This window comes from Gadus macrocephalus, chromosome 14, assembly GCF_031168955.1.
Source record: "Gadus macrocephalus chromosome 14, ASM3116895v1".
In the NCBI taxonomy this organism is placed as follows: domain Eukaryota; kingdom Metazoa; phylum Chordata; class Actinopteri; order Gadiformes; family Gadidae; genus Gadus; species Gadus macrocephalus.
The window spans coordinates 2,943,092-2,958,065 of NC_082395.1; the positions used below are offsets into that span (position 1 = coordinate 2,943,092).

Here is a 14,974-nt window from a genome sequence, read left to right on the forward strand (position 1 = left end):
TCAAATAATTTCACAATATGGTTCCACTTTTTATCCTTTATAAGCCTGCAGGATCATTGTATAAATCACGAACTATAGGGGCGGGGTACTAATTCTAGTTTTACAGCAACTGAGCCACGCCTCTTTGAGATGGACGCCCGGTCTGATTGGCTGCTGAGGAAGGGGGCGGTACCCGGCCCGGGTCAGGGCGGACATCAGCATGTGCCGACACAAGGCGGGACAACTGCTCACGTATCTATCGAGGTGGTCAGCCGGTCTGGCGGTCTTTGAATTAAAGTTTCGTATTAAAGTGAACTTTGTGGCCAAGAGAAAAACGCCCGACACGCATATGGACGTTATGTGTTCCTGGATCACATATGTGTTTTAAATACTGCGCTCTTAGAACTGTTCATATGTTATTATAGCAGTAGGTTCATTTTAACGTCTGGGTTAATGGAATAAGGATCTAAAAAGACATCGCTAAAGGTGAATTCTGGTAAGTGCGCGCTTTTCTTTCCCTGTTTCCGAAATTGTTCACGCAAATCCAAAAAGGAGCTTTGCGCATTTTTTGGCGGACTGAGCTGAAGTCGTAGAGATCGTACTTGTTGCTGCTCAGTCCTGTTCAGACATATCCATTTAGGTCATGTTCATATTCTAATCCATGAATTAAATGGATATGTCTGATTATGTCGCCTTTTGTGTTAATCATTACGAATATGGGTATTAAAGGTAGATTGTTGGTAGGTTGATATGTTGATCTTACATGTCGTAAGTCTGGGGAGAAGTCTGGCGCTTAATGTTCAAGTTTGCGTTCTGAATCAAACGCTTTGGTTCATAACTCTTCGTTTTCACGCACGGACTGCGCCGACATGCGCAGTAGTTTGCCGTCAATGTGAAGCATTGACACTTTTGTATCGGGTTATAAAGTCGCTTCGTAGCATTCCCCGCCAGGATTTAAAAATGTTTACCTGCGCGGGACCGGCTCCGCGTTTCCTTCAGCTGACATGAGAGCTACGCTCCTATTGGCTGATCGCTATCGCTGACGAAGAGCTGCGCTCCTATTGGCTGATCTTCATAGTTTACGGAGAGCTGCGCTCCTATTGGCTGATCGCCATAGTTTATAGCGAGCTGCGCTCCTATTGGATGATATCTATGGCGGGGAGAGTCGTGACTTCCGGGTGTCTGGGTGATTCGATCAGATGAACGTCAGTTGGCGCCAAACCCCAACTTTTAAACGAGTCTATTACTGCAATGTTGAACAAACCCAGGATCATTTTAGTTAAACAAAAGGCTGGAGATTGAGGAGGGATTAAAGATGTTGTCACCACGAAAATATAATGCAGTAAAGATAAGGTATTTATTCAAGACCTCCAAAGCGTTCCAAAACTAGTACCGCAGACTTTTAAAATCAAAAGTTGAGACTCGTATCACTACCAGAGTTGTATTTGGTCGTTGCTATGGACTGATTAGTACTGTTAACAATTTAGCTGAAATATTGTATTATCTCTGATTGCCCCGTTGATATATAGAGCATTAATGTTCCTTATAGTGAGTGTATTAACTTCAAGTGTTCCATCTGTTACATGACACCTAACATACGTTTTCCTTTGTATTCAAGTTGGACAGAGGCCAGCTTAACGTATGAAACATTTCACAGTACTTCTAAGGTCAGTAGGTCTTATCTATTAAGTTTAATGTATATCCTATTGTTCTTAATCAAAAACCTAGTCCTACAGGCCTTTCACTGATTTTATTTTTGTTTGTGTTTCATTATCATACAGGGTGATGTATTTATAGCAATACAATCTCCAGTAAAAACCTCAAGAACAGTGCTTGGTCAGTGCACAGCGTTTGGAGATAAGCTGGCAAACAAAATGGGCCCCCTCACGACGCCCACGAAGAGGAGAGACGTGCGCTCGGTGGACCCCTGGACGCCCACCTCCAACCTCAAGATGCTGATCAGCGCGGCCAGCCCCGACATCAGGAACCGGGAGAAGGAGCTGTGTCTAGACCACGAGGGCGTTGAATCCCTCGACGCGTCACAGGTACAGAGACCAACCCCAACAGCTCACATAGATACTAGTAGAATTAATGGGATGAAGTACTTTGATGCTATACTGATGGACTGGACCCATCAAGTCCATTTCTTTAAGGAAACCGTGATGAATAGGTTCTGTAGTTTGGTAACTACTGGATGTTGGTTCTCACATATTTTGATAGAGGATTTGTTATTTATGAGTCTGATATTTTTTACATTTAGGCCATTTAGTAGACGCTTTTATCCAAAGCGACTTTCAATCAGTTAATCTGTCCGAAGAAGGAGAAAGAATATATCGCTGTCGGTACAGTAAGGATGTTCATAGAACCAAGTGCCAAGCGCTAACAATCGCTAAGTTAACCTATGCTCCCTATACAACAGATAGCTAGGATAAGATGCTACATAATGCTTAGTACTATTTTAAAGTGCCAGGACGTACAACATATCAGAGGTATACCTGATGCCTTTTGTGCAGCATTGCATCCTCCCGTACCACATCGACTAACTTCAACTTCAAATAGTACCTACTTTTTACTGATCGCCGTTGTTTCTAATCGCCCGCGTAGGAATCCAAACTTGGCGAGGATGCAGAGAAGCTGAGCAGGAAGGAGAAGAGTCTGGGTCTGCTTTGCCACCGGTTCCTCGCTCGCTACCCCGATTACCCGGGACCGGCCCATGACATCTGCCTGGACGACGTGGCAACGCAACTCAGTAAGTGTACCTTTGTAATAAAGGGTTGGTACGTTTCACACCGTTGGGTTGACATATTTTCCTCGGGGGCGGACAAGTGTATTGGATGGTTGTTCGTCTCCGGGCCAAAAGGTTCTGACTGCAAGCTGAAAAGTTTAGAGTTTAGTTCCAAAGGACATTGGACACGTCTCCCTCACCTTCCACCTTAATTTCTTCGATCTGGGTTCACTTTAAATCGCTTTGGACTAAAACGTCTGCTGAATGGTAAACATAAAGTGTAACCAATGTTCTTAGTGTAAGTAGCTTTGGAGACATTTACTAGTGGGGCATTTTGTAGATGCTTTTATCCAAAGCGACTCACAACGGTTCATTCACACTGACAGAGAGTCAACCACACAAGGCGACAGCCAGCTCGTCAGGAGCAGTAACGGTGAGGTGTCTTGCTCAGGGAACACCTCGACACTAGGAGGAGCCGGGGATCAGACTAGCCGACCCGAGCCAAGCCGATCGCTAAACTCTAATGTCATTCCCCCCCCCCCCTCTCCCCTCCCTCACCAACCAGACGTGGAGCGGCGGCGCATCTACGACATCATGAACGTGCTGGAGAGCCTGCACATGGTGAGCCGGCTGGTGAAGAACCGCTACACCTGGCACGGGCGCTCCAAGCTGGCCCAGACGCTGGCCGTGCTGCGGCGGGTGGGCGAGGGCCAGCGTTACCGCCAGCAGATGCAGCACATCCGCCAGCGCTGCGCCGAGAAGGAGTTCGACTTCGACGGCGGCGAGGAGAAGGAGAACGACGAGACGCTGCCGCCGGCGGACCTGGAGGGCCCCGAGCTGGGCCAGAAGGAGATGTCCTTCGTGGAGCTCCCGGGGGTGGAGTTCAACGCAGGTGAGGAGCTAGGGAAGGGTTGCTGGGAGAGCGGTGTGCCGATCACATCATGCTGATCAATGAGAGGCAGGGGGGGGGGGTTAGATGGGTTTCAATTAAATTAAGAATGTGCATAGCGGGTATCTCAATGTTTAAACAAGGCTAAAATATACCAAAAAGCTAATTGTTTTCTTTACCCCCGTGATGAAATCTCTATTCATACATGTAGTCCTAGCAAATGGTCATATTTGCATTACCGATAATGGTATCCGATGCACGCTTATACCTTTATCACCAAGTAATAAGGTCAGAACACTGAGATTGTGACTATTCACCGAGCTCTCAGGTGTGCTCACTCCGTGGCTCTGTTTGACCCCACCAGTCTCGGTGAACAGTCGAAAGGACAAGTCCCTGAGGGTGATGAGCCAGAAGTTCGTCATGCTCTTCCTGGTGTCGGACCCCAACGTGGTGAGCCTGGAGGTGGCCGCCAAGATCCTGATCGGGGAGGACCCCGCGGCCGACCAGGACAAGAACAAGTTCAAGAGTAGGTTCAGGTCTTTGGGGTTCGATAGCAGGCGGGGACGGGGGTTCAAGTTGTTAATCACAATGCATTGTCATTATGTAATAGCCACCTCCATGTTGTTTTAGGTACGTCCTGGCACTTAGAAATAGTAGTTATTGTGTAGCATCTTATCCTAAGTAGCTTTGGATACAAGCGTCTTCCCTAAATGTGTGTTTGTGATCATATTTAGGGATGGTGCCCTAGGCGGTCATGCTGTGAACGTTAACATGTGATGTTGACCTTCTGCTTTTATCTTGTGATTCCAGCCAAAGTGCGGCGGCTCTATGACATCGCCAACGTGCTGCAGAGCCTGAAGCTGATCGAGAAGGTCCACGTGACGGAGGAGCGAGGCAGGAAGACGGCCTTCAAGTGGACCGGACCGGCGGAGCTGCCGACGATAGAAGGTATCGCAGCAGACTTTCAGCACCGATGCAGAAACACACCGTCACACCAATTAAAACAGAAGCAAGTTATTGTCGGTACCGCGTAGACGAATGTCCTCATGCATGGGTTAGAGGTGATAAATCGTCATGAATGCCTCCGGCCAGCTGACTAGGACACACACACACACCATCCTAGGCAGACGCTTCTATCCAAAGCGACTTACAATAAGTGCATTGGTCAGAAGAAAGTAAGGTAAGGATGTTCATAGAACCAAGTGCCAAGCTCTAACAATTGTTAGGTTAATCCATTCCCTGTATACAACAGAGATAGCTAGGAGAAGATGCTAGACGATGCTCAGTACTATTTTTAAGTGGCAGGGCGTACAACGTACAATAAGTGCGTAACACAACCCCCCCCGTTCTCCCCCAGAGCCCCAGAGCTGCCCTGCGGCCTGCCGCCCGCCCGCGGCCAGCAGGGTGAGTGAACCCGTCACCAAGGAGACCTGCTCCAAGAACCTCTTCTCCTCCCCGGGGGGCAAACGGGGCTTCACCAGACACCCCTCGCTGATCAAGATGGCCAAGAGCATCCAGGAGGACCGCCGCAAGATCAACTCTGCCCCCACCAGCCCTGCCAAGAGCGCCCTTGGTAAGCTAGCTGTCTGTCTGTCTGTCTGTCTGTCTGTCTGTCTGTCTGTCTGTCTGCCTGCCTGCCTGCCTGTCACGCAGCCATCAAATGAACAGCGTGTCTCACTGTTGAACCACCACCTTGCAGGCGATTCATCCAACCAGGACTTTCCGAGCAAGATGGCCCAGCTCGCCGCGATCTGCAAGATGCAGCTCGACCAGCAGTCCAGGTGAGTTCTACAAAGGATGACTAACGTGTCGTCGGTAGTGGGCAGTGGTTTACTTACCCTCGTTAGACCTGGGCAGTGGTAGTTAACTGAGGACTCCCGTGAGCTCGCTGGCCCGAGCTCCGTGACACGCAGGTGTCACAACCCAAAGCTAGAACAGCTTTTTACCAACATCGCCGTACTCAACAAGAAAAAGAAAAGAAATTAGCCAACAAAAAGCTGCAACAATTTCAGCTAAACTCAATAAAATAGTCCGCCATTCAAACCATTACCAAGGTAATCCATGGGCCTCTGTCTCCAGGTGAAGTTCTTGCGTAATGCTCTGCGACCCACTCAACAGGCCCCATAAGTGGGTCGGAGCCGCCGGTTGAGAACCCACGGTCACTGGGTCATCGCTGTCTATCCTCAACCCCTCTCTCCCCCCTAACAGCAGGGCTAAAGGCTCCCGGCCCGGCTCCAGTGAACCGGCGGCCAACAAACCCGAGACGCACCGGGGCAAGGCCAGAGGGCAGCGGGAGGAGGTGGCGGTTCGAACTCCCACCCAGGAGCCCGCGGCGTGCACCACGCCCCACCTCACCCCCAGGCCGCCGCCGCAGCAGCCCGCCCCCCTTCCCTCCATGTCCTACCTCCCCGCCGGGGGCTCCCCCCTCATCCCCGTGCTGCTGCCCCAGCAGCACAGCGGCGGGCCCTACGCCGTCTTCCTGCACGCGCTCAGACCCAACCCGCTGAGCCGGCCGAAGCCCACCAGCCTGGCCGTGCGCTCCATGACCTTCGAGGAGAAGACGGGGCTGAGCCCGGGGCCGCCCGGCCCAGGGGCCCCTCTGGACCTCAGCCCCTCGGCCACCAAGCGCCTGTCGTCGGACACGGCCACGGAGGGCAGCCCGTCCAAGGCCAAGCGGGTCGGTGCTGCTGGCCACCAGGTACGCTTGATCCCCCCCCCCCTGACGCGCTTTAAGGGGTACGGCCGCCCCGACTGTAGTCGCAGCCGTCTGGTGCGATTAAAAAGTGACCGGAAATTCAATTTATTCTCATTCTAGTCGTTCGCTTATAAATGAACTGCGTTTACACAGCGCTATTCTAACCAGTGAAACTCGGAGAGGTTCACAATGCTGCCTCACATTCACCCGTTCATGCACACGTTCACACACCGACGGCGGAGTCAGCCACGCAGGGCGACAGCCGGCTGGTCAGGAGCAGTCAGGGTGAGGCGTCTCGCTCGGGGGGCCCCTCGACACTCCGGGGGCCCCTCGACACTCCGGGGGCCAGGGATCTAACAATTAACCTTGCGGTTACCAGCCGACCCGCTCTACCCCCTGAGCCACATCCCCCCCCCGCCCCCCAAGTCGTTCACTTACACTCGTTAGGACAGTGCGATTTGGCCTAGAAATAAAATAGAGTAGCCAAACCCGATTATCGATTATTTTTTTAAGATTAACAAAAGCAGAATTTGGTTGCCACAGATTTTAGCCAAACTCTAAACACTCACTTTTTCCAGTGCATGCTGGCATGTTGACATTCAAACCTTTAAAAATACAAATAACCTACTTTTCTTTTTAAAAAAAACGATTATCGAGCATAAATACGAATTACGATGAAAAATCGCTTAACCGCCCAGCGCTAACACTCTTCTTCTTCCTCCTCCTCAGGACACCTCGCCGCGGCAGGGCGAGGCGCTGCACGTCGCCCGTCTGAAGGCGCGGCGCGGGGGCCCGGCGTCCAGCCGCCCCTCGTCCCGGGCCCTCCACTTGGACCCCGAGTTCGTCAACACGCCGGGGGGCGCGGCGGCCGTGGCCCACCAGTTCCTGGAGGAGAGCGTGGAGACCTTCCTGGAGACGGAGGAGAGGGGGGGCTCCGACAGCGAGGCGGGCCTGACCCCCGTCCCGGCGCGGGCCGTGCCCCTCACCCCGGGACACCTCAACACGGGACACCTCAACACTGAGGTACGGCACTATGACTCAGTTGAACTCAGTGCAACTTTATTTGCGCACACACACGCACGCACGCACGCACACACACACACACACACACACTAACAATCGCTAGCTTAACCCATTCCCTGTATACAACAAAGATGGCTAGGGTAAGATGCTACGACGCTAAGTACTATTTTTAACGTACAACGTTCAATAAGTGCGTACATTAAAGCACCAGGACGTACGACATACAGATTGCAGGGTGTCATTGTAGTCCCGCCTTACCCTTTAAAGGTGGTTTGCAGCGATTTGAGGCCGACGCATATGCGACCACATTCATCTGATCTTTCCTCGCGATCCGCCTACTGCTCGCCCCATAAGCAGGCCGTCGGAAAAACGCGTCTCTGTAGGCGAGATCATACACAAAAAGTAATTGTACTACCAACCACTCAAAATACAAAATAAATAGTATTCCAACCAATCTATGATAAGGGGTGGGTGTTTTTACTGGATGCACGAAACACGGAAGGGACAAACAGAGCTGGCTCTGTTTGTCTGGGATCTCGCTTCAAATACCAACAGAAGTCACCCAACATCGCTGATACAACCTTTAATCACAGATACAGTCTCAAAGGGATTAACAGCCCATATATATGACACTACCCTAACCCTAACCCTAACCCCCCCCCAGAGGGCAAGAAAAAACTCCATGATGTCATGTCCTGTTCTGTCCCATGTTCAGGGCTGCTCTCGGTCTGGATCAGTCCTGTAGTGGACGTTTGTGTTTCTATTTGTACTCATCTTGTTTTGTACGTCCGTCCAGACCTTGGTGCCTGCAGGCTACCTCATCCCCATGCACTCCTTGGTCGGCTACAAAGACATGCAGGTTCAAGGTGGAGAGAATAAAAAGTCGACTACCCCCACCTACAACATCTACCACACCCCCACCGCCGGTGAGTCATAAGAACGTTATTCTGCTGTAAATATAGAAATCTGAATTTAGCTCCAAGTAAATAATGGCTGCGTCAACATGGCTGCTGTCTGTTAACATTTACATTAACATTTAGGGTATTTAGTCCGAAGAAGGTGAAACGATATATATCGCTGTCGGTTCAGTAAGGATGTTCATCGAACAAAGTGCCAAAGCACTAACTTGGCACTAGGATAACCCATTCCCCGTATACAACAAAGATAGCTAGGATAAGATGCTACACAACGTTAAAGGTCCCCAGGACATGCCACCAGGTGTGAGTGTGATTAGCCGCTACGCGCCGTTTTGAAAATCTGAAAATCTTATGACGACACAAGTGGGACAGATTTTCAAAACTGCTCGTAACGGCTCATCACACTTAAACCTGGCGTGTCATGGGACCTTTTAAGTACTATTTTTAAGTGCAAGGACGTACAACATACAATAAGGCCCACTCCCATTTCTACCCCTTACCCCTCCCCCTTGTTTGGAAGGGGTAAGGGGAAGGGGTAAGGGGTAGAAATGGGATTGGGCCTAAAGCCCTTACCCCTTCAAAACAAGGGGGAGGGGTAAGGGGTAGAAATGGGATTGGGCCCAAGTGAACCCATCTTTCCATACCCTCTGTGGTTAACGCGTTCCCCTCTCCCTCCGCCCCTCCCAGGCTCCCGACCCCCCCACGCCCTGGAGATCACGCCCACCGGCCTCCCCCGGCCCCGGCCCGCGGGCCTGTCCCCGCAGACCGCCCCGGCCTACAGGGCCCACATGCAGAGCCCCGGCCCCAGCCCGGCCATCTTCAACTTCACCCTGCAGAACCTGGGCCTCATCTCGGCGGGCCCCGGCCCGGCCGGGGCCCAGCAGCACCAGACGCCCGAGCGGGGGCCCGGCGTGGCCAGCCCGCTGCTGGGCGTGCATCAGAGGGGGGGAGTGCTGTTCGTCAAGCCCCTGTCGTCCACGCCGCTCCAGCAGGCCGGCCCGGGCCAGCCCCTCACCTTCATCAGCGTGCAGCAGGTGAGACCCCCCCCCCCCCCCCCCATATCTCTCCTAACAACATGCTGTACGTCCTGGCACTTAAAGGACAACGCGGGGGTCAAATGGATCTGGGATGTGTTTAATATGATGACGGGTTGGGATGGTACACTCGATGGGTAGATCGGCGAACACTGAGCTGGCGTGTTGCTGACGGATGTCACAAGCTCCGTGTTCGTTTGATCTACTTATCGGGTCTTAAAGACAAGATGGCGTCGACGGGTGATCTACTGATGGTATTGTGTGTATAAAATGTCCTTTTTAATAAACAATCTGTACACTTATAAAGTTATCAATGCCTCGTTTTATATGTTGGGACCCTTATTATGCTACCAAAGAAGTGTCTGGCTATTTCTAGCCTTTTTAAGTGGTTGAAAGTAGCGAATTCGTTTTTACCATAACAAATGCCCCCATCGTTCCAAGTTTATAGCGCTTTGTGTAGAATCGGCTAAAAACAGCCTACTTAAGAATGCGTCTATACTCGCTTTTCTGCTCCCAAAGGAACATTCCAACTCGTTACCATATTAAACATATCCCAGATCCATTTTAGACCGGAATTGCCCTTTAATGTACGCACTTGATGTATGTTGCACGTGTTGGCACTTAAAAATTGTAATTAGCGTTGTGAAGCATCTTAGCCTAGCTATCTTTGTTGTATACTGGGAATGGCTAAACCTAGCGATTGTTAGTGCTTGGTTCTATGAACATCCGTACTGTACCGACAGCGATATATTTTTGTTTCTCTTTCTTTTGACAAATGTAGTTATTGTAAGTCACTTTGGATAAAAGCGTCTGCTAAACGCCCTCAATGTAAATGTAACACAGGGGGCAGGTGAGAGGTAAAACATTGTTTGTCGGAAGGACACGACTGCATCGCTGTGCCACACCGCCTTCGGTTACACACAATTGTCAGCCAATCAAAAGCTGTGAATAAGCGATGCTTCTGTGTTGTTCAAAGATTGTGCTTGGTTCGATTATCATCATCATTTTCTCGTGGGCGTAACGTAGGCCTTAGAATAACCGTTCCTAAAGCCAGCCACACCACTTAGTCGTATCACGACGTTCACCGAAACGCACTGCTTGGTTAGATTTACGTCTATATCAATAGTTTTCTTTCCTTGCTCTTGTTTCAGCCCATGATGACCACACCCAAAGGGGCGGGGCAACCTCAGCACAGCTTCTTCCACACCCCGGGCACTCTCTCCCCCCTCGCTGCCACGGCAACGCACGGCGGGCACGCCCCCGCCAGCGCCACCCAGAGGAAACTGGACGTCAGCACGCAGGACTCTCCGCCTTAACCCGACCGCCTCCCAGCTCCTCCCCCCCACCTCTCACTTCTGTGGTTACCGTGCCAACCGACCTGTAGGTCACATTTCTACTGTTTTATTTCAAGTCCAGTACGTTTTCTACAAAAGGGGTGATATCATGTCATTACAAGCAGCCTTGTAATGGCTGCCTTTCCCTGTGCCCTAGTGACATCACCAGTGTGCGTGTCCGCCTAGATTTATACTGGATAGATCAGCAACACAGTCCACTGGGTAGGCTGGTAGACTATCCAGCGTACATCTAGGTGGACACGCACACTGATGTGTGCGTGTCACAAGGGCACAGGGAAGGCCAGGGCTTAAAACGGCTTGGAACGGCTAATCGCACCCATTTGAATCATTCTCTCATGTCTTCACGCGGGGCGACGGTACACAGTTCTCTGCTCTGTCTCGGCCGTCACTTCTCGTCCCACCGCTGCTTCAGAAATAGTCACGATGACGTGACGCACATGGCCAGAGATCGAGAGAGAGAGAGAGAGTGGTGCTCACGCCGTTCTACACTATGCCATACATGTTGCTGTCATGATACAGGACCCCCCCCTGTATAACGCGTTTACCGAGTTTCACTATGGATGCTGTATCTCAAAAAGGGTTTAACCAAACGGTGCTTGCTGGGTAGTTGTTGATTGTTTGTGATGTCGATTGGTTGTTGGGTGAAAAACAAAAAAAGTGTTGTTGCATGATTGTAAAATATAAGTTGGATGTCTGAATTGATTAGCATTAAGTGTAACCTGTGTGCCATTACAAAAAAAGACGTCTCCAAATGAACAAATGATTGACTGAAGCACATTTAGGTAGTGTACTTCAGTCAAAGTATTGTAGATATTTGTTTTTTTCCTCAGTAAAAACTAGTAAGATTACTGTTTTTGCACATTGTACAGGTTAACTCTTTAACCATAGAATGAGAATTATACATGCCTGTTATGAGACAAATCAGGCATTTTACATTTTTAATTTATAAAATGTCGACTTTCCATTGCCAATGTCATTCTAAAGTGGAAAATGAAAATAAATAAAAAAGAATACTGTGAAAGTGACTGGTGGCCTTTTGTGTCACCCCTATTTGGGTACCATACATCAACCAGGGTATTTTCTGTCAAGTTGCTTGATAGAACAGCAGATGCATACATCCACGCCCTCCTTCCTGTAGTGGGCCAGCCTATAGCTCCACTTCCATTCCACTCTGCATGTGTCAGACCTCTCTGATAACCTCGTTTCCATTGTCTGAGTGAGTCCATGACCAGCGAGGGGAATGGCGCGGCCGTTGAGTGGTCCACGGGGGCTTTGAGGCGTCACTGGTTATTTTAGGAGGGGGGATTTGTCTGGACAGTAGAGATGCTTGGTGGGGGAACTGGTCAGTATTTAACCCAGCCCGTGGGAGTCCGTCCTGCCAGTATCAGAGGACGCTACACGACAGAACTCAAGGTGAGACTCTCCCTCATTTTATTAAAAGGGTTACATACCAGTGTTTAGGTGTCATATCGCTAATATGTAATTATACGCAAGCAGTGATGATTGTAAGGCACTTTTTGTCTTTACATAACAAGATGTGCTGCTTTTGTCAATCAAAAAACAAGGATACATCTTCAGATCTATAGAAAACGATTAGTTGCCAAGTGAAACCTGTGCCTCATTTGATAAATTCTTCACGTTGGATAAAAGTGTCTGAAAGGACATTCTTTTGTCCTTTCGGACATTCTTTAGTTAACGCTACGCGTCGTCGTCCCACTCGAACCATCGTGTGTGGTTCTCTGAACCCGTCCCTCCCGTTCCCAGGATGCCAAACTGGGGTGGGGGAGCCAAGTGCTCTGCCTGTGAGAAGACTGCGTACCACGCAGAGGAGATCCAGTGCAACGGACGGAGCTTCCATAAGACCTGCTTCATCTGCAGTGAGTAGAGCCCTGACAGTAGCACACACCGCGGTGACGCGATGAGGGCCACAGTGGGGCCAGTAGACCCAGGGCCCTTCACAGAAGGCTCAGGGGCAGCTGATGGGTAAAGGAGAGGCCACAGCCGAAGAAGGTGCGGGTCATGGAAGAGCTCAGGCGACCGACACCATAATAGGCAACCTCACCAACGGTATTTTTTTGATCCACCCTTTCAGACTTATACCTGCTGATGAGTTGATGGTACCACAGGGAACTATGGGCCTCCTGACTCAAAGGGCTCCCCTAAACACCAAACCCTCTTCTCATCACCTTAAAATAGAAACACAAGTCACGGACTGCCATGACGACTGACAAAGAGTAGATGGCTGGGGTTGGAGATCGAGGTTATTATTATCTTTCATGCGTTAGTTTTGTTTACACTGTGTGAACTTCACACAGTGACCTGCAGGAAAGGACTGGACAGTACAACGGTCGCAGCACACGAGTCGGAGATCTACTGCAAGTCCTGCTACGGCAAGAAGTACGGGCCAAAAGGCTACGGCTATGGAGGGGGGGCCGGAGCGCTGAGTTCAGACCCCCCCAGGAAGGATCTGGATCTGGATCCTCAAGAGTAGGTGTTGGGGTTCTTTGCCTGACTAAATATTAATCCTGATTAGGCCTGCACGATTCGGTGAAAAATATGAATCACGATTTTTTTAGCTTAGAATTGGTGTCATGATTCCCTGCCACGATTTTTTTCTCACAAAATGTAATTTCTTATTGCACACATGAACCATGACCAAAAAAAAAAATGGCCGCACCAAACATAGCACGTTGCGTTTCATATGGCCCTTTATAACGGATTAAAGTGCAGTATCAAAAACAGATTTATTTATTTTGTACATATAGCAGCACATTGTCTTTAATTGCTGGCCTTTTACTGAACCAACTCCACACACCTGTAAAATAAATCCACACAGGGGCGAATTGAGATTGCGATTTTATAACAATTTATCGTGCAGGCCTAATCCTGATTCCTTCAAATATTACAAATACTGGATGATTTGTTGTGTCGTTTCAGTGGCGTCAAACAGAGACCGCCAAACACAAGCACAAGCACAAACCCCAGCAAATTTGCGCAGAAGTTTGGCAGCTCCGACCAATGCCCTCGGTGTTCCAAGGCCGTGTTCGCAGCAGAGAAGATCATGGGAGCAGGGAAGGTGAGCAGAACACAGTCCTGCCTTTTACCCAGGCTGAGGCTACACTTTTCACACCGATACTCCCTGGGACGAGAGTTAATAGACGCCATTTTGAATCACGGTCGCTTATTCTTTGTCTGTGCAGCCTTGGCATAAAACCTGTTTCCGCTGTGCCTTGTGTGGGAAGAGTTTGGAGTCTACCACAGTGACCGATAAGGATGGAGAGCTCTACTGTAAAGGTGTGTGTGTGTGTGTGTGTGTGTGTCAATGCACGCACGCACACACGACAATTCAAGCATCAAACCCACAAAGCACTTGTACAAAGTAGACATTCAAGGGTTATATCGTTGCCTTTCAACCAAGTGTTATGACACAAAGATGTGATCCTTGTTGAACATGGTTTATGATTATTTTTTGTGTGTTGTTCTCATTGTCTCCGCAGTGTGCTACGCTAAACACTTTGGGCCCAAAGGATTCGGGCTGGGGAATGCCGCCATGATAGAGGAAAGACCCCTTTAAGAACATCAACATGCATTGTTGTTTAGAGCAGTTCACTTTTGATTTCTTTTTTTTTAACATTTCATTTAATCATTTAATTGCTGCTTTCCAAAACAAAACAATTAAAGTTGCCTCATTATGTTGAAATGAATAACGAGTGTTTGTATTGTTTGCGGTTTTCCTTTGTGAATAATCTTGCGTTAATAATTAGACTTAACAAGGCAAGTGAACTGAACACATACCCTGAGTTAATCTTTTCCAATTAAGTCTGGGCAGCCATCCAGAAAAGGATTGGAATGTTTCTATCATTTAATTAAGCCGTTACCTTCAACTACCCAATCAAGGCATTCAAATGACAACGCAACAAATAAAGATAGCAACCTATTTACTCTACAAAGCAACAAAGAACACATTCAAATTGTGTTTCCAATGTAGATTCTGGAATTATCTACTTTTTTATTACCACAGTTTTATTTGATGTAATGAATAAAACATTCTTTATGTTTTTTTAATCAGTCCTGGGTTTAAGAAATGTGTCTTCTATATTGGTTTGGTATGTTTCTCAGTGTATCTATCTCTGCTGATAGAGACTAACCCGAGATTTGAAATACATTATAGAAAAAATAAAACTGACAAATTTTGACACACGCACACAAAATATATCAAGGCCAAAAATGTTTAAGTAAGCGAAAAATAATGTGTTTTATTTTATGTACTTTATTTGCTCTAAACTGTTAGTATAACGAAACCTTTACAATCCTTTGGTATATTCTGATGTAATATTTACATTTCAAATATAAATAA

General features: G+C 48.8%; 2 protein-coding genes across 3 annotated transcripts; both read left to right on the top strand.

Annotated features, from left to right (window-relative positions):
* Positions 1–190: 190 nt before the first annotated feature.
* On the top strand, positions 191–11,638 carry e2f8 (E2F transcription factor 8). 2 transcript variants are annotated; one of them, XM_060070781.1, is made up of 14 exons: positions 191–475; positions 1,598–1,646; positions 1,761–2,024; positions 2,584–2,728; positions 3,270–3,596; positions 3,958–4,119; positions 4,404–4,541; positions 4,951–5,166; positions 5,293–5,374; positions 5,802–6,291; positions 7,018–7,311; positions 8,108–8,237; positions 8,916–9,262; positions 10,414–11,638. In XM_060070781.1, exons 3-14 carry the CDS (start codon positions 1,854–1,856, stop codon positions 10,576–10,578), a joined length of 2,667 nt encoding a protein of 888 aa, XP_059926764.1. In that variant the 5' UTR covers positions 191–475; positions 1,598–1,646; positions 1,761–1,853; the 3' UTR covers positions 10,579–11,638. The 2 variants fall into 2 exon arrangements, with proteins under 2 accessions (XP_059926764.1, XP_059926763.1); XM_060070780.1 differs by lacking the exon at positions 191–475 and adding an exon at positions 523–1,332.
* Positions 11,639–11,875: 237 nt separating this feature from the next.
* csrp3 (cysteine and glycine-rich protein 3 (cardiac LIM protein)) lies at positions 11,876–14,324 on the top strand. The gene is made up of 6 exons (XM_060070783.1): positions 11,876–12,030; positions 12,382–12,494; positions 12,933–13,104; positions 13,555–13,693; positions 13,818–13,911; positions 14,115–14,324. Exons 2-6 carry the CDS (start codon positions 12,383–12,385, stop codon positions 14,189–14,191), a joined length of 594 nt encoding a protein of 197 aa, XP_059926766.1. The 5' UTR covers positions 11,876–12,030; position 12,382; the 3' UTR covers positions 14,192–14,324.
* Positions 14,325–14,974: the final 650 nt, after the last annotated feature.